The sequence below is a fragment of the Lytechinus variegatus genome, chromosome 8 (assembly GCF_018143015.1).
Source record: "Lytechinus variegatus isolate NC3 chromosome 8, Lvar_3.0, whole genome shotgun sequence".
In the NCBI taxonomy this organism is placed as follows: domain Eukaryota; kingdom Metazoa; phylum Echinodermata; class Echinoidea; order Temnopleuroida; family Toxopneustidae; genus Lytechinus; species Lytechinus variegatus.
The window spans coordinates 15184482-15207294 of NC_054747.1; the positions used below are offsets into that span (position 1 = coordinate 15184482).

The following is a 22813-nucleotide window of genomic DNA, read 5'->3' on the forward strand; positions in this document are numbered from 1 at the left end:
ATGAGGAAAATAAATATTTTGTCAAAAATTGTTTTTTCAGGGAGTATCTCACTCCTGAAAAACAATTTCATGCATTTCGTAGCTAATGTGCGGACAATTTTAGGATTTTTATGGGTAATTTGCATATTTTGGCGGCCATATTGGATTTTGCCAATTTGCGGAAAATGCTCAAGGTTACACGAGTGGCATCATTCAGATTCGTAATCAGCACCCTCGAATTGACAAGAAACCATCCAAAAATATTGTATATATAAAAAAACAAGGTTACGCCTCTTCTATCCTGGACTATATGCTCGTAAGCAAATGAGCAAGATATTCCTGCACAATCTCGTGAATTGTGAGACTTCAGATCTCAAAGAATTTAACCCCTTTCTATTAAAATAAAACTGATTATTCTTGTACCATAGGAAAGGGTAAATGTTACTCTTTTATATTGGTCGTTTGTTTGGAATAAAATCATTTGATAAGTGAATCTCAGGCCTGAATAGATGCCTCAAAGGGAATTTTCATCCTCTGTATGTGGCATCTTTTAGATGGGTCAGCACCCAACTTGAATCCATGAAGATACGAGAGGAAATTTCTGGAATTTCTGAGTAGCATAAAATCCAGAGTTTTGATTGGCTGAATGTTTTCAAAACAACAGGTGCGGCTAAATGGAAGAGATAACCATATCGTGTGTGTGATCTTGCAGATGCCGAGTGTAATACGTTCGGATTTGCATGGGTGTGTGGTCTCTATGACCCATCAGAGTGCAGTATTCTTGTTTTATAAGCTGCTAAATGTACTGCGCCTATGAAAAGCTGACTGCTGACCCATCAAAAACACCTCTTCTTATAAAACCTAAATCAAACTAAAGCTTCTCGTCTTAAAAGCTTTTAAGATCATTTAGGCTCAAACAGAAATTAAGTATAAAACAACAACTTCGGTTGCATGAAAATAATGCAAACACCCTCTAATCATGAATATCACTAGGATAAAAGAAGCTACTTTTTGAGGACCTGCCAACTGACTGCCTCTATTTAATCCTCCTTTGAACATAGTTCATAGACCAAAAAAAATCCTGAGGTCCATTAAGTCAGTCACCAAATAGTTCAGCAGCGAGATGGATTTGACCAGCCTCTTTTAGAGCAGTCTGCAAGGCTTTCAGCTCTGTATTTTTTGTTTGCTTCTTCCTCCACTTACGGAGCATTGAAAGAGTTCCCATATACGACACTCCTGTCTCTTTCATGTTCTCCTCAACGAAACGGCCGATATCCTCTGGTCCAAAGCAAAGAGACTTTCCCAGATCATCTATCTCTTTTCGTGTGCCAACTTTATCTGCAATGGTTTTCAAGATGTCATCAAAGTCCCTCTCTCTAGTTGGATTGATCCTAGATTATTGATTTAATAAATTATTACAGAGTGTAAATTCTTATAATTCTGCTGATTTCCTCTATTGGTGTGGTACGGTATGTCACTGACAGAGCTCCCGTAGGACTAGCGTGCCAAAATTGATTTTTTGGTTGTTTTGGCTTTAATAGGGCCCCCTTAGGCCAAAAACGATGGGGTTCAAATTTTCAGACCCCTCCTTCCCTTTGTGGGGGGTCCTTTTTGGCACCATATTGGCCTGTACAAAGCCCAATAGGATAATCCATTGTTTTTAACCTTATTTCTCACTTTTCCTCGCCAATTTTATTTTTAAGTTGTCTGAGGTGTACAAGAATTAATATTTGATGATGTTGTGATGTCAATATATTTTCACTTTTACCATACGGGGGGCCGATTTTGCGAAAAATGCCCCAAAATTGTAAAATATTACCCCAAAGATATAATTTCCCCCTTTTTGGCACTAGAATTAGGACAAAAAGATTACAAAATAAAGTTTATATGTCTTGTTGTACAATCCAACAACAGAGGAATATATCACCTGTAATATATATCATCATTTTTGGTCAATTGATGTAAAAATCATCCCCATTTCAGGATTTTAGGCAGTGAAAACCTTACTACAACACTAGAGGGCGCCATAACTTATGATAAGCACTTCCCTAAAAAATCAATTTCTAGGCACTGTAATTTTATCAATAAATTTGAAAGCTGACACATTTCAAGAGCAATTATTTCCAATGCCGATTCATAGTATGGGCATCTAATTTGTTTGATTCTACCCCCCCCGGGGGGGGGGGGGGGAAATAGCTGCCTTAGGTTAAAATAAAAAAATCCTGGATTCTTTTTTTTTTAAATGACCTTTATTTGGTTTCTATTCAAAGATTTTTATGGCTGAAGAAGTATATCGGGAAAAGTTGCAAGGACCCAGAAATCCAAGATTGCTTCCAAAAATGGAGTTTAAAATGGCTGTTGATACTTTAAATGGACATAGCACATTTTATATACCTGAGATAGATGGTATTGGTGTCTAGACCATGGTTTCAACGATCAAAATTGGGACAAGAATACCGTTTCCTTTTTTTATTCATTTAACTTTTGGAGGCCATCTTGGACTCAACATACCGGGACAGTCGGTGGTCCGGTATGTTAAAAAATCCAAGATGTCTTCCAAAAATGGGGTTTGAAATTGCTGTTGCTGCTTGAAAAACCAATACAGTTTGTTCAATATCCGGGAATATGAATGTGTGTGACTACCATGGAAAAGTGAGTCTAATAATACATTAGACATGTTAGAATAAGTTACAAGGAGAGTCGTTGGTCGAGTATGTTAAACAATAAAATAGCCACTGTTATTTACAAGTGGACATGTAATATCCATCAAGAATATGGTTTGAAGTCTAAACCATGATTTCTAATGTCTGAAAATTAGTTACAACCGTTCGGGTGTTATGGCCTAGTGGATTGGTCTTTTGACTTTGAAAGGGTCGTGGGTTCGAATCCCAGCCATGGCATACTTTCATTGTGCAAGAAATTCATCAACATTGTGCTGCACTCAACCCAGGTGAGGTAAATGGGTACCCGGTAGGAAGAAATTCCCTGAATGCGCGAAGAAATTCCTTGAATGCTAGAGCGCTTAGGAAGCCCATCTAAGGCAGGGGTAATAATAATGGCAAGGCACGCTGGAAGAACAGTTTTTAGTACTGAAGTGGCTTCCCTAGGTAAATATACCTATATTATTAATATTATCATAACAAGGACAGTCATTGGTATATGTCGTTAAATCCAAGATGGCGTGAAGAAATCTGAGTCTAAAGTGAATGATGTTACTTAAAAATGGACATAGTTCATTTAAAATTCACCAAGGACATTATGATTTTGGTGTCCACTCAATGGTTTCATGATTATAGTGATACTTTCGACTAGTTACAAAGATATGCACTTGTCCATTTTGCCTAAAAATCCATGAAAGTTTTTAAAATGGCATCTAAAATGATTCCTAAAACTCATTAATAATGGTCACAGTTTATGTGAGGAATAATTTGGATGTCTACATGGTGGTATAAATGGTCAGATAATACATTCAACAAATAACAAGGATATTTAGTTTTCCATTTTGTCTAAAATCCATGGTAGATTTAAAAAAAAATCATCAAATGGGTGCTATTACAAACTCATGAATCAGTGTGATAACTTATCCCATACATTTAACATGTTTACGTGTATACATTTAATATTTTTCACAGGTTTGTATTGTTTGAATAATTTCTCCACTTTTAAGTAACAATTGTCATTTTGGAACCCATTTTTTAAAGCCAACTTGGATTTTAAGGCAAAATGGATAACTGCATAGTCATTGTAGCCAGTCCTTAATAAATATTTTTAATTTCAACTCTTGAAATACTAGTGTAGACACCAAAATAATATCCCCAGGTGTATGTTTAATGTTCTATATCAACTTTTAAGTACATGTAATAGCAGTCATTTAAGCAATCTTGGATTTTTGATAAACTTGACATCCGACTGTTCTTTCAACTTGAAACAGTACTTGATCCTTTAAACTCTAGTGTAGACACCAAAATCAAATCCAAAATGTGCATTTCTAATGAACTATGTCTGCTTTTAAGAACCACAGTCAATTTAGACCCTGCATTTTGGAGGCCATATCGCATTTCTTGACATACCAGACCACTGACAGCTCTTATTTACTTATCCAAATGTCTTATTTGACCCTTGAAACCATTGGTTTAGACACCAAACTGGGGGCCGTTTCATAAAGCTATTCGTAAGTTAAGAGTGACTTTAAGAACGACTGGTTATCCTTTCTTACGCGGTAAACCATCGCCTATATGGTGTATACCATTTACCAAAAGAAAGGATCACCAGTCGTCCTTAAAGTCGTTCTAATCTTACGAACAGCTTTATGAAACACCCACCTGATATCTCCCAGGCCGATATGAAATGAACTATGTCCGCTTTAAGTATCAGCAGCCATTTTAAGATCATTTTTTGGAATTCATCTTTGATTTTTGGACATACCAGACCACTGACTGTCCTTGTAACTTATCCTTATATATTACTTGACCCAAACCAGTGGTTTAAAATTAAACATCGAAATCACATTTCCATGGACGATATGAAATCAGCTATGTCTGCTTTAAGTTTAGCAGCCATTTCAGAATAATTTTTTTGAAGCCATCATGGTTTTTTGGACCCACCAGACCACTCACTGTCCTTGTAACTTTTTCCAATTTACTACTTCACCCTTAAAATCATTGAATCAAAACCAAATTGCGGATTTTTAGCACACGGTAGCCTTTTTTGATGCCATCTTATATTTTCCAGCTAGGGTCATAATTCACTCTATCCTGTGTCAACAAATTATTTTAACTCCTAGACCATGGAGTATGAAACTAATTAGGATTCTAGGATGGATAATGAGTGAGTCGTATTCATTAATTTTAAGTGAATGGTGGCCATCTTGGATACTCTCTTGAAAATAACCACTTTCCCTGATGCAGATTTTGGTAGATTTTTAGTACATTATTCCTGAGATCAATTAGTACTAAAAACTGTTGAAAAACAATGTAAGTTCGGAAGTTCTCTAAACACCACATGTTATTTCAATAATGATTATTTGCATGTGTGCGTGTGTGTGGGGGGGGAGGGCTAAAAATATATTGTATGTGTTCCTTTCTGTCTATCAGTAATTGGAAATTAGCCGAGTATATAATTGACAATTCGAATTGAAGTACTTTAATCGTAAATTGTACTCTAGAACGAGTGGCCGAATGGTGAAAGTTGTATGCCAGTCAGTGGGGGGGGGGGGGGGGGAGTAGGGGATATGGTTGGTAGGATGCTCGTCTAACTTGAAGCCTTCAGATAGGCATTCTAACTGTCTAGGGATGATAAAATACCATAAAACAATTCATTTTTTAACCGGGCGCAAAATTACTAATACTCCTGATTTTAGTGGGTCTTGATATAGGTGACCCCCTCAGGCAGTAGGTGAGGGTGGGGAAAATTAGAACCCTATCATTTCCTGATAGATTGGACCCAAGTGAATAATAAAAAAAAAACAATTTCGGCACAAAAATCCTGCAGGAGCTGTGTCATGATATACCGTACCACACTAATAATCATCATGATAAGTTATGGCGCCCTCTAGTGTTGTAGTTAGGTTTTCACTGCATAAAATCCTGAAATGGGGGTGACTTTTACATTAATTTACCAAGAATAATCATATAAATTACATGTGATGTATTCCTCTGTTATTGGACTGTACAACAAGACATATAAACTTTATTTTGTAATCTTTTTGTCCTAATTCTAGTGCCAAAAAGGGGGAAATTATATTTTGGGGTAATATTTTACAATTTTGGGGCATTTTTCGCAAAATCGGCCCCCCGTATGGTAAAAGTGAAAATATATTGACATCACAACATCATCAAATATTAATTCTTGTACACCTCAGACAACTTAAAAATAAAATTGGCGAGGAAAAGTGAGAAGTAAGGTTGAAAACAATGGATTATCCTATTGGGCTTTGTACAGGCCAATGTGGCGCCAAAAAGGACGCCCCACAAAGGGGAAGGGTCTGAAAATTTGAACCCCATCGTTTTTGGTCTAAGGGGACCCTATTGAAGCCAAAACAACCAAAAGATCAATTTTGGCACGCTAGTCCTACGGGATGACACACCATACCCCACTATATTACGACCTTTCAACTCCCAAATGATCTCTAATCAGATTTTTTTTTACTTTTTAAAAGACAATTTTACCCCAGCAAAATATTGATTTGAATCAATGGAGCAAATCAAAACAGGCATGATTATTTCACCAAAATCACTCTTTCTTTTTTTTAAATGTTTGAATTGTACAATATTTCATGTTTTTTTAACAAGTTTCACAATGAGGACCAACTTGACTAAATCACGTGATATCAAAACAATGGTGATAGGACATGTTCAGGAAGGAATAAAAACTTGAGAAAAAATTACAATGTTTCGTACTTCATATAATGAAAAACAGAACAAAGAGTTAATGGGTGAAGTAATTAGTTTCCTAATTTGCATACCGAACAGTGGGTGTACATAAATGTTTTATGAAATTATGCAATACTTTAAAATGTCATAACTTTCTTATTTTACACCCTTTCTAATGATTATTTTGTGTCATGCTTGTGAGATTCTTCTTTCTTTTATTTAAATCAGATTTATTGTCTTGGTGAACTTATTTAATGTGTGTTCACATTTTTACCCTGATAATTCACATTTTTCTTGACTTTCCAGATTTTGCTCGTGTTTTAATAAAACTATTCTTGTCATCTAAAAAGGAGAGTAATAAATGAAATTAAAGATCTTCCGAAAGCTATGAATTACTTAAATTGCATTCATTTTCATTTGCAATAATTTGCATGGAAAAGAATATCCCCATCCCTCCTTCATTGTTATACAGTGCGGAGCGTTGTGGCCTATAGTGGATTAGTGACAGTCTCCGGACTTCGAAACAGAGGTTCGTGGGTTCCAATCCCTGCCATGGCGTAATTTCCTTTGGCAAGAAATTTATCCACATTGTGTTGCACTCGACCCAGGTGAAGTGAATGGGTAATCGGTCGGATTTATTGCTTGAACTCTTGAGCGCCTATTAATATGGCGGCTCAGCTAGAGCCGGGGTAATAATAATGATACCAAGTATCAAAGCGCAGTTGAGTATATGCACATAGTAACTGCACTATATAAATGGACATGTTATTATTATTATTTTTATACGGGAGGTTCGATTTTGATATCTCAACATGCCCTGCAATCAATTAGCAATGATGAAATTATAAGAAGTATATCAAATGATCGTAACTTACCCTAAGGTTCCCTCTCTTCTTTGAATTGATGTCTGCACGGTCTTTAAACTTGTTGCACTCTGTTCTACTCCTAAAAAAAGCACCGAAATGTAATTATGACATCCTTTATTTCATTATATTATACATGTAGTTCAATTTAATTCAACCTTTTTCCCCAAAGGTTAAACATTAATACATTTATAAAAGTTAGGATATAACGGAGGTGACAACTCTGAAAGCAAATATGGCAAAAACTGCACAGCACAACACAAAAGACTGGGAAGAAAAAAGCTTTTATACAAAGTACAGTACGTAACAAATAATAGAACAATCATTAATATGAAACAGACATTTTGGCATGAATATATATCTAATAAAAACATGATAGATTGTTGATCTTTGCATTTGTTTCATCATTGTGATAACGTTTCCCTTGCAAACCACTTAACAATAAACAATGAATGCAAAAGTGGTCTTTTATACCAATGATTTACTTTATTACATTTAAATAGGTCGAAAAGCAATGGTTTGTAAGTAAAAATTAGTACATGACGATTTTATACAAATAATGTGAAATCGTACTCATGATCATGATCAAGTTGAAAACTGAAATAAATTTATTTGAAAATTCTCATTACATTCCGGATGGAAATCAACCTACCAACATCCAAGATTACCAAAAAAAATCGTTAACTTAAACAAACTTTCGATCTTTTAACATTATTATTAAGATATGTTTTTTTATCACTGTTAACACGGTTGTATCATTATCTTGGGGAAAGAATGAGCTTGGAAATTAAGAATGTTCGCTCATATTTGTAGCGGTTACCTGTATCATGTTGCGTAGCCTTTTCTGCTTTCTGAGGACTGGGAAAGTCTAATGGGAATAAACATTCGACCTCCAGTTTCTTGGTTTGTCCTGCTTGAAGTAATACTGCAATATTGTCTGGATGATTACTGAAATCCAGTTCAAATGGCTGACAAATCCTGGTTCCACTTGTTAGTCTATCGAATGATACGACCTGGAGAGTACAGTATTGTCATTGCCGATATTATTGATTTTGTGTCTAGCATTTAAGAAGCATTCACAAAAGAAATGTGGTTTGGTCTATGCTTGGGTTACGGCCATTATTCCGAAGGTTCGTTATCCCGAAGGTTCGAATATTCTGTAGGTTCGTTATTCGCTTGCCGAAAACCAAAGCTTGCCGTTATTCCAAAGGTTCATTAATCTGAAAATGAAGCAAGGTTCATAAATCCGAAAAATAGAACTATCAGTGGCGAAGCCGGGAAATCAGGAAGGAAAAGCGTGGGGGGCGTAGAAACACCGTTGCTGTTCATTTCTTATGATGGTGGAAAGGCAGGGACGGCGGAACGTATTCTTGTTTTGGGGGGCAAGGGCAGAAAAGGGCACTTATAGGTCAAATTGGCGTTTTGGTTCAGACGGATATCTTCACCGAGATATTATCATCTGCGTGAAAATTTGTGTGTGTTTTGAAGTTAAGGAAAGCTGGTTGCTGTTTTGCGCCAACCTAGCCAAAAAGGTTAGTCAATGTCCCTGTTTAAGTTCGCTCCTACACAATGTATTCTGTTACAAGCAATTTGATCCCCCTCCCCTGCGGGCAGAGCGAATTTTTAGTGGGGTTGTAATTGATAAACATTTAATGAAGGTTTTGAGTAGAAATATTGAACTTGGCCAAAACAATTTCAAAATGCAGCAGTACCCCCCTAGCGAAATTTACAGATCTGGCAATGACAGAAAACATTATGAACTAGCCTCCGAAGCCTATGGTCTTCCCTCTGAGTAAATCCTGCGTACTTAAACGCCCCTGGTAACGATTGATCAGCCCCTTGAATTCCTACAGGGGCGGCGGAAACAGGATGAAGCGGCACTTCCCCCTCCCTCAAAAATTCCCCATAAGAAAAAAATGCCTTTTTTCGAAATGAAATACCCTTTTAGAAGTACAGCATAATATATTTTAAGTTAGAAACAAAAAATTGTTGGCTAGCGATTCGCACTCGCATCAGTTATTATTTAGTACGGTACTTAACGTGTTTATTTTTATGAATATGCTTAGAATGTCCAGTTTCCAGGTTAGAATATCACACATTTTCATCTCGTGCATCGAGCTCGCATTATTTGATTGTTGAAATATATAAACTATATTCACGAGTCACTAAATGCAGTCCGTAACAGGTTCCTTTTTGGGTTAGTGTATTTACAATTTCAGCTGGCGCTTCGCGCTCGCGCTGATTCTTTGGTTGGACACAAATCTTGTTTATTGTTACAAAACTGCTCGGGATGCTTAAATTTCTTTTTTTTTCATTGGAATGTCCAAAAGCTTGAATTTGCAATATTCGCGCTTGCAACATCTCGCAAAGATTCCCTTTGAACATCTTGCTCCATAATTAACCAAAATTCGAGTTTTATAACTTCAGATTTGAACATTTTTACCAAACCGCTCGCTTTCTACGCTCTTTCGCGAAAAATATTTAAAGCCTAAATACATATCTTACATATAAAAAAAACTTTGGTCAACTTAATTATTACAAAACATACGCCTTCACCCAGATGATATAATGGGGAAAATTTCCGTTTGCACCAAAATGCCTGTTTTGACATAAAAGTGCCCTCATCGGCTTTGCCTCCAAACAAAAATACGTTCTGCCATTCCTGCATCCTCATCCTCGTAACAATTGAACCGCAACGGTGCCCCCCCCCCCCTCCATCACGCTTGCCCCTCTTGTTTTCCTGGATTCGCAGCAGATTATTTCATTTTCTGATTAACGAACCTTTGGATTAACGAACCGTTTTTCACTTTCGAATTTTACAAGCATTCTGAAAAACCAACCCTATTTTGTTTTCGGATTAACGATCCTTCGGAATAAGCCACAAATCTCCGTATAAAGAATTCTTTTCGTTTTCGGATTAACGAACAGTGAAGTTAAGGCAATTTACGTTTTTCGGAATTACGGAGTGTAACCTGTTTCTATTGCGGAGACATAATCAGGGTTTTAAAAAGTCGTTTCAGAACGCCGATCTCTATAGTTCTGTGAGTGCTGTATATATATATATATATATATATATATATACTTAAATATACGAAATCGCCATCTTAATTTTCATTGAGCAGGAAAGCGAGGTCAAATTGGGCGCACCCTTTTCGAAAGTCTCCTTTCCGAGTATTGTTTTGGTCGACTATTATTTTCAACTTCGAAAAATGTCTAATCTTTTAGTAATTTCATAGAACTACTTGATAAAGCAATAAAATTTTCAGTAAGACAAAGTAAAGTATGTAAGTATACATAAGCAAATAACAAGACATTAATTTGTTCTATGCAACTGTGACTTCTGGCTCAGCGATGTCTCCTCATCATAACTCATGTGCCGTTGTCATTTAATCCCTCAGCATTCATCGCACATGCAAATGAAAATTGGTTATTAGGGAGTTGAGAGGCAACTGTTAAAATCATGGGACTGTATTTGCCCTTGGATCTAATCTTGCCGGAAGAACTTACCAAATGACGTCATTTTAACACATTTACGATCGTGGTTCTGTTTATACTTCCCAGAAACCTGATTCTGGTTAAACAAAGTTTTGAAACGAACCTTTTTGTAAGTTTACGATCGGCGTTCTGAAACGTCGTTTTAATTAGGAGTGAGCATAGACGCAATCGCATTTTTGACTAATCACATATGAAAAAGGTGATTCTGGCCTGAAAAAGTGGTTTCATGCTTCCATTGCAGAGAGAAAAAAAAAAATCAGCGTTTTCAAACGTCGTTTCAGAACGTTGATCGCAAACCTAGAAATAGAGAGACCTACCATCGGGAGGTATACCCTGCAGTGTTACCATATTCTGACAAAAGTATTTTCCAAATTTTGCAAGAGAACTTAGCGAGCGATAAAAAACAGTGCTTTCCGTAGTAGTATAACACGTACACGCACACAATTTTTCGGGAAGAAATAGAAGACGACGGGGGATGGGAAATGGTGTTGAATCAACCCCCCCCCCCATGATTTCAAGGTAGAGAGGTTTTCAGAATGTAATGATAATTTCTATCATACAATATAAACATAAAATTATTATCACCATCGTTACTATTACCATTAACATTACGTTTGATGATATTATTCGTTTTCTGGTCAAACTAGTGCATGAAAACAGTATTTTTTCCCCGCTCGTCTTCACATCTCACAAAATACTTTCAATACTTAGGTAGGAGGGTGTGTTTACCAGTGCAAATGTATAAATTAATGACGAAACAATCTGATATAGTTATATAATACTATATGAAAACCAAACACAAAATTAGATTTTTAATTTACAGAGGATGAATATTTGCTTCAGAAAAATTAAGGAAAATAGTGATTTTTATACTTAAAGAGCTATAGCTACGTCCTGAAAACTGATAAAACTGAAATATAAAATTGCTAAATTTATTCTGTGAACAGAAACTTGAGTTGGGCACAACTCGACAATCTGACATTGAACATTAATTGAAATTTAAGAAAATGGTACAGAAAAAAAAGATACTATTCAGGCTTTACAAGAAATGGCCCATCCCAATCAAAACTATTCAACTATTTCTCGATTCAATTCGCTGTCACTCACTGTCTAATATCCCATAACTGAACTTACAGCAATATCTCCGATTTTCTTCTTCTCGACATAGCATCCCATTTCAAGATCAACTGCTACCTTCTTGATGAAGACATTTTGTTCGATATGAGCAGGAGTAAATTTCATTTCCTCTTCATCCTCTCTCACTACCTGTTACGAAGGAAAACAAAACAGGACAATACCCGATTAAAAACAGTATTAGATAAAATATATGTATCACTGATATGACGTGAATAAAGATACCGTATTTCACTTGATCAGGTTTTGTGCATACAAACTCATGGCAATGATTTGTAACACATTAAAAGTAATTTGAAAATTTAGGAGTGAAAAGGTTCATTTTTACGTGTTCTGTATTTTAAAAAAGTCAAAGAAACATACGGTTAGGATATCAATTACTTCAATTAAGGCATAAATTATCCCAATAACAAGGTAATCCAAATATGATAATAAAGCTTATATTTCAATAACCTATGAACATGTAGCTGACAAAGGCGAAATGTTGAATAATCACCCGAGGAAAATTTGTGCAAAACTTACACCACAAACTGTCACCCCTTCACACGAATTTCCGGCTAATTTAGGCGACAATTTGAGGAGGTGGGGACCCCACAAATTGTCGCCCCATTTCACTTGACACTTAACTTGCTTGTTTCTATGAACACACACACAAAAAACATACAAAATAGCTCATGCAGAGTTCGTAGGAAATTGAGTATGTTTCTCTGGGTGTGTGTATGTGTGTTAACAACACTGAGTGAAACTGATGGTGGTATCTCGCGTTTGAGACGGATTTTGGACTACTTTTAAACGGTTTTGAGACAATTTTGAAACATGTCGCAGAGACGTCTTCTAGGCCCCACGACCTTTCATATGTCCCAGAAATCAGTTTTGTTCTCTATATTAGCATCCCCCAAAGGTAAATTGCCAGTTGGTCTAAACCCTATTTGACCAACGGCCGTTTAGCCCCATCCTACACAAAGTCATGGTCAAATTCCTTTTCGTCTACAACCAGTTTCCCTTTTGATCTATTTGTCATTTTGCCTATTTACCATTCTGTCTAATTTCCATTTGGTCTGTTTGTTATTTTTATTGATTTCCATATGAAAAATAAAATATATACATGCTCAATTTAACATTACCTACAGATCACATGGGGGAGGGCCCATTTCAGCGGTGTTAATAAAATACCACTGTTCTTCCATGAGGTCCTTTACATTTGGTCTAATATGTAATTAGTGTAACACCACTTGGTCAATTCCTATCAGTGACAGATTGGAAATATTTATTTGGGATTTAGACGAAAAGGCGATTAGACCATTTGGCTATTCGACGATTCGGCAATTATACCGAGTGGTCATGAGACCAAAGAAGAATTCGACCAAGTCCTATACAGTAGACTATTAAAGTGGAAGTTAGACCAAACTGTTGCTAGAGCAAATGGGTTTAGCTCATATGGTATTAGACGATCACAGAGTTTAACCAAGTGCTACTGCTAGACCGAGTGGATATACATGTAACCCCCCCAAAAAAAAAAAAATAATAATAATAAATAAATAAAATAAATTAAAAAAAAATAAAAAATAAATTTCAAAAATAAATAAATAAAAGTAAAAAATAGTAATAATTAATGATTTAATTAATAGAATAAATAAATAAATAATAATGATATACGCACATACACACACACACACCCGCACACACATACAACAACAAAACACTCACCGCTAACAGAACGCACACAGCTTTACCACAAACAGCGACATACACCCGCACATACATTACACACCAGACTGGTGGTCGAAGACAACTTGTGCAATGGGCGACAATATGTGCTTCTAGGTAACTTTTGCCGACACAAATTGACACAATATGATTAAAAAAATTGAGACCGGCACGTGCAGCACACATTGTCGCGAGGCGACAATTTATGCACGGGTGACATTTTGTGATGTCAGGTTTTGCACAAATTGTCGCTGGGTGACAATATGTGGTAGAGTGACAATTTGTGATGCAACGGACGTACATTACTCACGCCACGCGTAATTTTTTTTTCAAGTACTCTTCGAACTAACTTATCTGACGAATAATTACTTAATATTGATTTTCACACTTTTCAGTAGCGGACCGTGACCTGGACGAGACAAAGCATTGGGGGGGGGGCACTGCATTTTCTGTGAACAATGCTGTGCCCCCATGCTTTGTCTCCTCCGGGTCACGGTCCGCCACTGCTTTTGTTATTAACCCACCCAGAAAGAACTGACGCTTTCACACCTATTTTTGCCAGATCTACCATGAAAACGACCCATTAAAATAACTTATTTACATTTAATATTATTAAGTAAATCAAACTTAAAACGGTTTTGTGCAAAGGCAGGTCCAGATTTGGATCTGAGGATTGTGGTGTACACAAACTTTACACGGAGCCAAGAAAGAAAGAAAAAGTTAAATGTCTCCGACAAAGAGAGAAGCCTTACCTAAAAATGATCCCTGCACCAACCAACCCCCCGTCCCCCTGGAACCATCCTGTAATGTGTAATGGCATTTTATATCAGGAAATTAATCAAGAGTTTGGATTTGCCTTTCTTTTGCAATCTTTATGAAATAAAATGCATAAAAAGACATAAGTACACGGAGGTCTTCATTCATCAGACCTAAACTGGTTTGTTATAGAGAATTGAAGACAGTAAAGAAGAAGGTGAAAATGATGAACCTTTTTGTTCCCTTTCACATCGTCATAAAGGTGTACATGTAAGATGACGGGTGTCTTGGCTAGGGGCAGGTTCATCTGTTTAAATGGCCAACAGCCCATCTTCTTTCCGCGGAAGAAGAAGCTCTTAATCCCGATCTTAATCTTCGCCCACGAAAAATGATCCATCTTGAGTTCGAGCACGTCCTTCATAATGTTACAACTGGGTATTCCAGACCTTGAGAGTACTTTCCGTTCTGTAAAAACTGCATCTGCATTGGAAAATAATGAAATGTTTAAGAAATATTATGTAGAGCTTTATTCCAAAATGTGCTAAATCCACTTCCAAAATTGATTTTCTGAAATATAATATCTTAGACCTTGGAATCAAATGCAACATATCACTTTTGAAAAAAAGGAAAGGTTGGTAAAAATGATTGCAAATTTGAGTTTTGTTCCAAAAGGAGCTTAGTCCACTGTAAGGTCATTTAAAATTGGTTATATTTCCTATTTTACATTAAGTTATGCATTCAAAATTGTAGGTACATATTGTGGATACAAGTTCACACCATCAAAGCAAATTTTGATGAAGATAACAGATTTTTATAATTTTCATGAATATTTTTTAATTTAGCTTCTTTTCAAATTACATATTTAAAATTCACCGTCCTTAGAAAAGAGAAAAAATATCAATTTTGTTTTAATTTTGTAATTTTCAGTGAATAAACATCACAAAATACGTGAAATGTACTCCGCTTACCCATATATATGCATTTCGTGTTCAGTTGTCAATATCAAACATGTTTAAATTGGCAATTTACTGAGGTTTTATTCCAAAAGGAGCTAAATCCATGAAAAATAAAATTACAATTTTTTTTTCAAAATTGATAATGACTGGTAGATTTTTGAAATCATGATTTAATTAATCTCAGATTGTAGTACTATATATAAAAAAAAAACAGTGGCTTAGGGCAAGTGGTTAATTAAAAAAAAAACCTTGATTTAGAGATTGAAAAACACCACATGTAGACTTAGCTCCTTTTGGAACAAACTCTTCATACGATGAAAGAAAATAATATTTGCGAAAGCAAATTAAGGACAAGAAATCGCTTAAAGGGTAAGGTCATCCTGATAGTAAGTAAGTTGGTTTTGGTAAAAGCAGAAAAAATCATTGTTGATTGAAAAATGGTGTGGGTTTGATGAAAATCCGTCAAAGGCATAAAACCTTTCCTTTTTGTGACGTCACAGACGAACAGCTCCTCCATATATGTCGTGGGATACAGATTCCCCAAAGCGCCGTTTTCTAACAAAAAAATATTTTGTTTTCTATTTTTTGCGGTGGCTACTTCATCAGATACATTTCATACCTCCCTCTCAATGAAAAATATATTTATTCATCACCTTTCTCTTTAAATATGTGTAGGCCTATTCATTCTCATTTAATTCATGAGCTATGTGATTTATATTACTGGTACATGACCAATGGGGAAACTGCTTGCATACGACGTCATAAAGCTAACGTTCTAAACATTAATAATTCTCTTATTCTTTGAAGGATTTTTACTAAACGTTTATCAAAATTAATCTCTATTTTCGATTGTATTAAGACTACCTTGTTAGGGTGAACTTTCTGTCTAAGTTAAAGGGATGCTCCGGGCTGAAAATGATATGATATTAACAGATAAAGAAAAAGCATTCAAACAACCCACTGAAAATTTGATCAAAATATTTGCATTATTCCAGAGAAACAGTTGTAGACATGTCTTCATGAATATTTAACGAGCAAATTGATAATGTCTTATCCCCAGTTTTTCTTTTTTGTATTATCATATGAAATTAGGTTTATTCAAATTTGTTCTACCAAGAAATGAACAATTTGGATTGACAACTGATTTAGTGCATTAGATATTCATTGCTGCAACTTACTTCATTATAGAGGAGATACATTATTCACACATGTATGAAAAAATGAAACAATTATAATTTCACGTAATAATATGATAAAATGGAAAGTGGGGATGTGACCTCAAATTCATGATTCATGATATTTTCACCAAATAATGCTAAACTTTAAAACTCAATAATTTTGCTATTTGTAACCTGTGAACTATACTCTATTATTTAGGTATAAATATTTCCAGCCCTTCAAGAAATTAAATTTACGCGTCACTCAATATGGTCACAGTCGATACTGATATTTTTTGTCTTTCTCGAATGAAGTACTGTAACTGTTTATTTAATAATAATATAGGGTATTCATATTGCGCACATATCCACCTTATTAGGTGCTCAAGGCGCTAGGCGTTCATAGCGCACACAGCTTTTTAAGGAATTACTTCCTACGGTACCCATTTACCTCACCTGGGTTGAGTGCAGCACACTGTGTATCAGTTTCTTGCCGAAGGAAATTACGCCATGGCTGGGATTCGAACCCACGACCCTGTGTTTCAAAGTCCGAAGATAATCCACTGGGCCACAACGCTCCACAGTGTATATGGAAGCTAGAAAGTGCCACCCAGATATTCGGACAATCATCTCATCATGTCTACACCATCCCATGACATGATCTTGGATCTCGTCTTGTCAACATACAGCGGGAGAGATGATCGTATGACATGATCTTGTATCCATTCGTGTCTACATCCTGCAGAAGATATGGTCACATGCCATGACCTTGCAACTCGTCATGTCTACATACTGGGGGAGAAGAGATGATCAGATGAGAAAATCTTCGATCCATTAACTTCGCATGTTATTATCTCCTCAATAAAATTGAAAACGATAACTAAAGTGATGGCATCTGATCGTCTCTTTTAAAAGATGTGGACTTGTCAATTGCACCAGGGGTATCTCAAGATCCGATATCTTGTCGTCTGATCGGGGTCCACCCGCCAGTCATAAGAACCACTGGTCATAATACCCGCTAGTTATAAGGACCGCTAGTCATAATAGTCATAAGGGTCGCTATTCATAAGGGGCTTTGTTCATAGAGGTCGCTTGGCATAATCAACGATGGGGGTCGCCATTCATAATCAAGCAAGAGGGTCGCTAGTCATTACCAAGGAAGAGGATCGCCAGTCATAAGGAGGAAAAGGGTTCGTTGATCATAAGGGTCACCAGTCATAATAGTGGATGAGGGTCGCCAGTCAGAATATTAGTAGGGGTTCGCCAGTCATAATGGTAGATGAGGGTCGCTAGTCATAATAGTGGATGAGGGTCGCCAGTCATAATATTAGTAGGGGTTCGCAAGTCATAATGGTAGATGGGGGTCGCTAGTCATAATAGTGGATGAGGGTCACCAGTCATAATATTAGTAGGGGTTCGCCAGTCATAATGATGATGATGATCCACAGCATTTATATTGCGCCATTTATCTGTTAAAAACATTCAAAGGCGCAGGCTCATCCAATAGGTTAATCACTACACATCTGCCGAAATAAGTGAGTTTTGAGAGACTGTTTAAAGAGTTCTAGCTGTCCAATTCACGAAGTGAAAAAGGAAGGGAGTTCCATAGGCGTGCATCAATAGAAGAAAAGGCACGGTCTCCAAATCCCCTTAGGTGTGTGATGGGTACATGAAGAGTGATGCCAGTACTAGACGAGCGCAAGCCAGGACGTTTACGGCGTTGTTCTATAAGGGAAGTCACGTATCCTGGAGGTACACAATGCACAGCCTTGATAGTAAGAAGGAGGATTTTGAATTCAATCCTGTACTTAACTGGTAGACAATGCAAATCTGTGAGAATAGGGGTGATGTGGTCATATTTCTTTGTACCAGTTAGCAGGCGAGCAGCAGCATTTTGTACGCTTTGGAGTAGTGGATGAGGGTCGCTATTCACAATCGCAGAAAGGGTTCCCCAGTCATAATAATGGATGAGGGTCGCCAGTCATAATAGTAGAAAGGGTTCGCCAGTCATAATAATGGATGAGGGTCGCCAGTCATAATACCAGAAAAGGTTCGCCAGTCATAATGGTAGATGAAGGTCGCTAGTCATAATACATGTAGTAGGAGGGGTTCGCCAGTCATAATAGTGGATGAGGGTCGCTAATCATAATAGTAGAAAGGGTTCGCCAGTCATAATAATGGACGAGGGTCGCCAGTCATAATAGAAGAAGGGGTTCGCCAGTCATAATGGTAGAAGGGGTTCGCCAGTCATAATGGTAGTAGGGGTTCGCCAGTTATCTAAATGGGGGTCGCCAGTCATAATAGAAGAAGAGGTTCGCATGATCGGATGAGAACATCTTCGATCCATTAACTTGGCAAATTTTCTATCTCCTCAAAAAAATGACGGCATCTGATCGTCTGTTTTAAAAGATGTAGACATGTCAATTGCACCAGGGGGTATCTCAAGATCCGATATCTGGTCACCTGATCATCCGTTTTCAATGATGTACACATGATAAGACATAAGATCATAGCATGTTACCATCTCCCATAAAGGATGTCGACATGACGAGTGCTAAGATCATGTTTTGTCCCTTTTAGAGGATGCAGATCAGACAAGAACTCGTCATGTGAAAAGTTTTCCGAAAGATGTAGGTAATTATCTGAACATCTGGGTGACAGGTTTTAACCCTCCATAAAACACATATAAAACAATAAGGTATGCCGTGCACGTTAAAGTTCTTACGAGGTGAGTATTCCCCCTCTCCTGAGTACAAGACTGCCTTTAAACCGGAGTACCGTATTGCAACAGCGCAATGAGGTATTGTGTAAGTCACCGGTAACTTAAGAACTAAGTCATCAGGAGCTAAGCACTGGACACCAAAGCAGACTGACATCTCGTCTTTGGTGTCACCCAGATTAGGAGTATCGGTCAGAACATGAAGAGAGATTTCCTGTGGCTCTTTGCTGTCGATTGCACCAGGAGGTATCTCAAGTTCAATCCCAAAGGACTCTAGTTGCAGTTTGCCACCATCAGCTCCAAATCTTTTGCAGCACTCTTTGGTTGTTTTGACATCTCCTTCATCAGGTACTGAAAATCATTAAAAATATTTATATTGCACTTCTTTCTTGCAAAACTTTTACTTTCAAAATTATAATATTTGTCGCTAAACACTGGGGGACATTCTGAAATATCCAATGTCAATGATAAGAGGAATATACAGTGCATATCAAAAAAAAGGTTTACACTTTGAAAAAGCCCTGGGAATTCAAAAATATACAACACGTGGGTAATTTTTTCACACATAATCTTAGGTTTGGGTCTCATTTATCCAATAAAAGTTAAAGTTTTGACATGTTACACTTGAGTGAGCACTGTCCATATTTGTAAAGCTCGCAGAATTCTGTTTGGGCAAAAATGCTCGTTTTCACGCTGTTTCAAGGGGAAACGGCGAAATCAAATTTACCCTGCGAAACATTTCTCATATATTTCCCTTGCACTTTATACATTCAAGCATTTCACAACGTTTACCCCTTTCTGACAACTGTATCTGAGGACATAACTAAATCTGATCAAAAGTTTATATCAGACATCTCCAGCATTTTTTCACTAAGTTTCTATCATTTAAAGTGGGTTTGCATTTCATTTTTAATTCAATACTTGCTTCTCCACACCTTTTTTCAAGCTTGACAATGATTAACAAAATGAAAATGAAGCCTAAGCCATTTCATGTAAATCACAGCTCAGGGTAAGGCAAATATCGCCACGATGGCTTCGGTGTGTGGGAGAGTGGAATGGGGCACAATGCACCCTTCGAATTTTTTTGGGCAAGGAAACAAGTTAAAAAGGTAAAAGATATCTTCAAACCAATTCTACTAGCTAAATTCAATGTGTTCTTCATGATTGAGGTGTACTTTTATTCCCATAACTAGTTCAAAGTTCTGCGCAAATTATTTTTCACTAACTTTTCAAAAGTAAGTGTTGCTCACTCAAGTGGAAATATTTCTAGACAGTTATATCGTTTTTTGCTTAAATGGATCTGTACCAATGGTAAAATGTAGAAAAAATCTTCAGGATATTACAAATGTATAGTTTTCCAGGATTTTTTCTAAGTTTAAACTATTTTGATACACACTGTATTACATGTATTTGAACAAGATTTTTTCCAACTTTGGCATTTTTTTTAACATCCATTTCCCCATAGGTGCAGTGTACTTTTTTTAAATCAAATTATTTTAAAAACCCGCTAAAGTGGAGTAACATGCTAACATTACAAGGAAATATTCCAGTTATCTACTATCTTCCCTCCTTATCTTTCGTGCTGTAAACATTACAAAATTATGTTCGTCCAGACAGAAATCCTAAAAAACATGCAAACTACAAAGCACGTTTCAATATCAAACAAATCCTTGTTGTGTACCACAAGAAAATTCTTTCTTGTTTACTCTACTCCTACAGAACCTGATTCATTGGGCAGGCTTCCTTGGTTGACGTCAAATTCCTCTTCTTTTTCTTGCCATGAGGTTTCTTCTTCTCCACCTTCAGGGTTCTTTGAGCCTGCATCTTCATGAAATTCGACCTTTTCCTCAACAAGTTCATCTGTATATCAAAAAATGGTAGTTTAAAGGAATATTACTTTCTTTAAAATTTTGAATATTTCCGATATGGGTTAGGTGCCCGTAATAGATCATTATATCTACCTGTCTTTCAATAATAAATCATTTATTTAGACAAGGGAAGATATTAACGAAACATCGGAATCATAGTATATATGAGGAAATATCAGATTGTGCACGGGAGATAATTTAGCCTATCTCAATAAACATGCTTATTTTGCATGAGGAAATTCTTGCAAAAAATTCCATGTCTGCAGAAGTAAATTCCCAATAACCCCATTATGCCTATTGTAAGATTTAACTCTTTTCTATACATATTATGAAACCTTGTAAATATTAATGATCTCCATGAAGGTAAATTTGAATAAATCACTATTTCTCTGGTAATCATGATGAAGAACAGTCAATATCAACCCACCTATGGCAGATGTCTTGAGTGATTGAGAGGAGGCTTTGTCCAACTTGGATGGTATCCCTGCACCCTCCTGAGATTCTTCAGATGATTCCTGGCTCTCCTGGTTTTCAGTCACTTTGACATTAGGATACAACTCCGAAAGCTTGTTCCTGTCAGATTCGGAAAGTGGGTTTTCTGAACCAACGAACCTGATTTCCCGCAGTGTACCAACTTCCTTCGGGCTTTGCAGGGACTTACTTTCAGACTGACAAAAATCAATCTCGCAACTGACAAGTGTTAAGACGGTAACCTCTTTAAGGTCACTAGTTGTAAGATCAATCAACTCAGTTATGGGTACAGCCGCTGATGCTCCTTTAATTTGCAACCCACAATCTGAAGATGTTCGGGACCATTCAACACTCTCCAATACTACGTTTCCTAGCTGTACACTTTCTACTTTGACAAACTTCAAACCAGGATTCACGTCATATAGCAAGTATTTTATCAGTTGAAGTGTATAGTGCTCTTCACGCCGAGTTTCAAGATGGATATCAGTCAGAAAAGGTAGTTTACATGCTTTGATGGTTGTGCTTGACTTGCCCCATTGGAAAGCTTTACGGCTTTTGATGAAGAGTGATTCTATGTTTTGACAGGCAGAAGAAAGGGAGAGGAAGATGGTCTCCAGAGTGACGAAGTCTCTTGGGTGTCCGTTCCGCAAGTCTAATTTTACCTGTCTCCAGGAAGACAGTGGGGGGTCGGAATGGTATTTCCGAGTGTGTGTGAAATCTCTACTGTCGCCAGATAGCTCAAGACTCTTTGCATTTGGAAAACAATCACTGAGAATCGATAGGATTGGTGTATCCGGGGATCCGGAGTACCTGTAGCTAATGCAAACGGTGAGGACTGATCTCATTGGAATGAAAGGTCTTGTGTCATGTGCAGGAATATACAAATCTAACTCATGACAGTCAATGGTAATATGTTGCACTGCTTGGCACAATGGAACCAATGCAGAGATAACTTCTTTTAAACCAAGTGGAAATATGTGTTCAAATTCTAAACAAGTTTCATCGCCACCGATACTCCAAGACACAGACCCACGTACTTCCTCTTCATATCTTATAACAGAGAACTTGGCTGAAAAGAAATTCATAACATAGTATTTATCAGGAACACTCATTTGAGCTAGGATTTAATGAATAAGTAATACAATTAATAATTCCACTAACGCGTTAGTTTATGGTATTGATATCAACCCACAGAAGGGTAGACAGGGTACTAAATATAATACACTGAAACGAGTTACTAAGTTCATATATGTAACAACCCTGCGACACAATTAGATTTAATTTCCATTCCAGCCGTCTGTTTTATTAGGCATGGACATCATTTAGCAAACGACCCC

General features: G+C 36.8%; 1 protein-coding gene across 1 annotated transcript; it reads right to left on the reverse strand.

Moving 5' to 3' along the window:
- Nucleotides 1-822: 822 nt before the first annotated feature.
- Nucleotides 823-22480, reverse strand: LOC121420726. The gene is made up of 8 exons (XM_041615379.1): nt 21433-22480; nt 20860-20997; nt 19144-19488; nt 14538-14785; nt 11843-11974; nt 8034-8226; nt 7226-7295; nt 823-1370 (listed from the first exon to the last, which is right to left on the reverse strand). Exons 1-8 carry the CDS (start codon nt 22319-22321, stop codon nt 1076-1078), a joined length of 2310 nt encoding a protein of 769 aa, XP_041471313.1. The 5' UTR covers nt 22322-22480; the 3' UTR covers nt 823-1075.
- Between the last annotated feature and the right edge of the window lie 333 nt (nt 22481-22813).

Excerpts from the sequence above, each read along its gene's own strand:
- LOC121420726 (XM_041615379.1), bottom strand. The coding sequence starts at position 22,321 with ATGAGATCAGTCCTCACCGTTTGCATTAGCTACAGGTACTCCGGATCC. Across the intron at positions 20,998-21,432 it reads ACTCAAGACATCTGCCATAG|ATGAACTTGTTGAGGAAAAG; the intron begins GTGGGTTGATAT and ends TTTGATATACAG. Across the intron at positions 14,786-19,143 it reads AGAGGGGGAATACTCACCTC|ATGCAGTTTTTACAGAACGG; the intron begins GTAAGAACTTTA and ends TTTCCAATGCAG.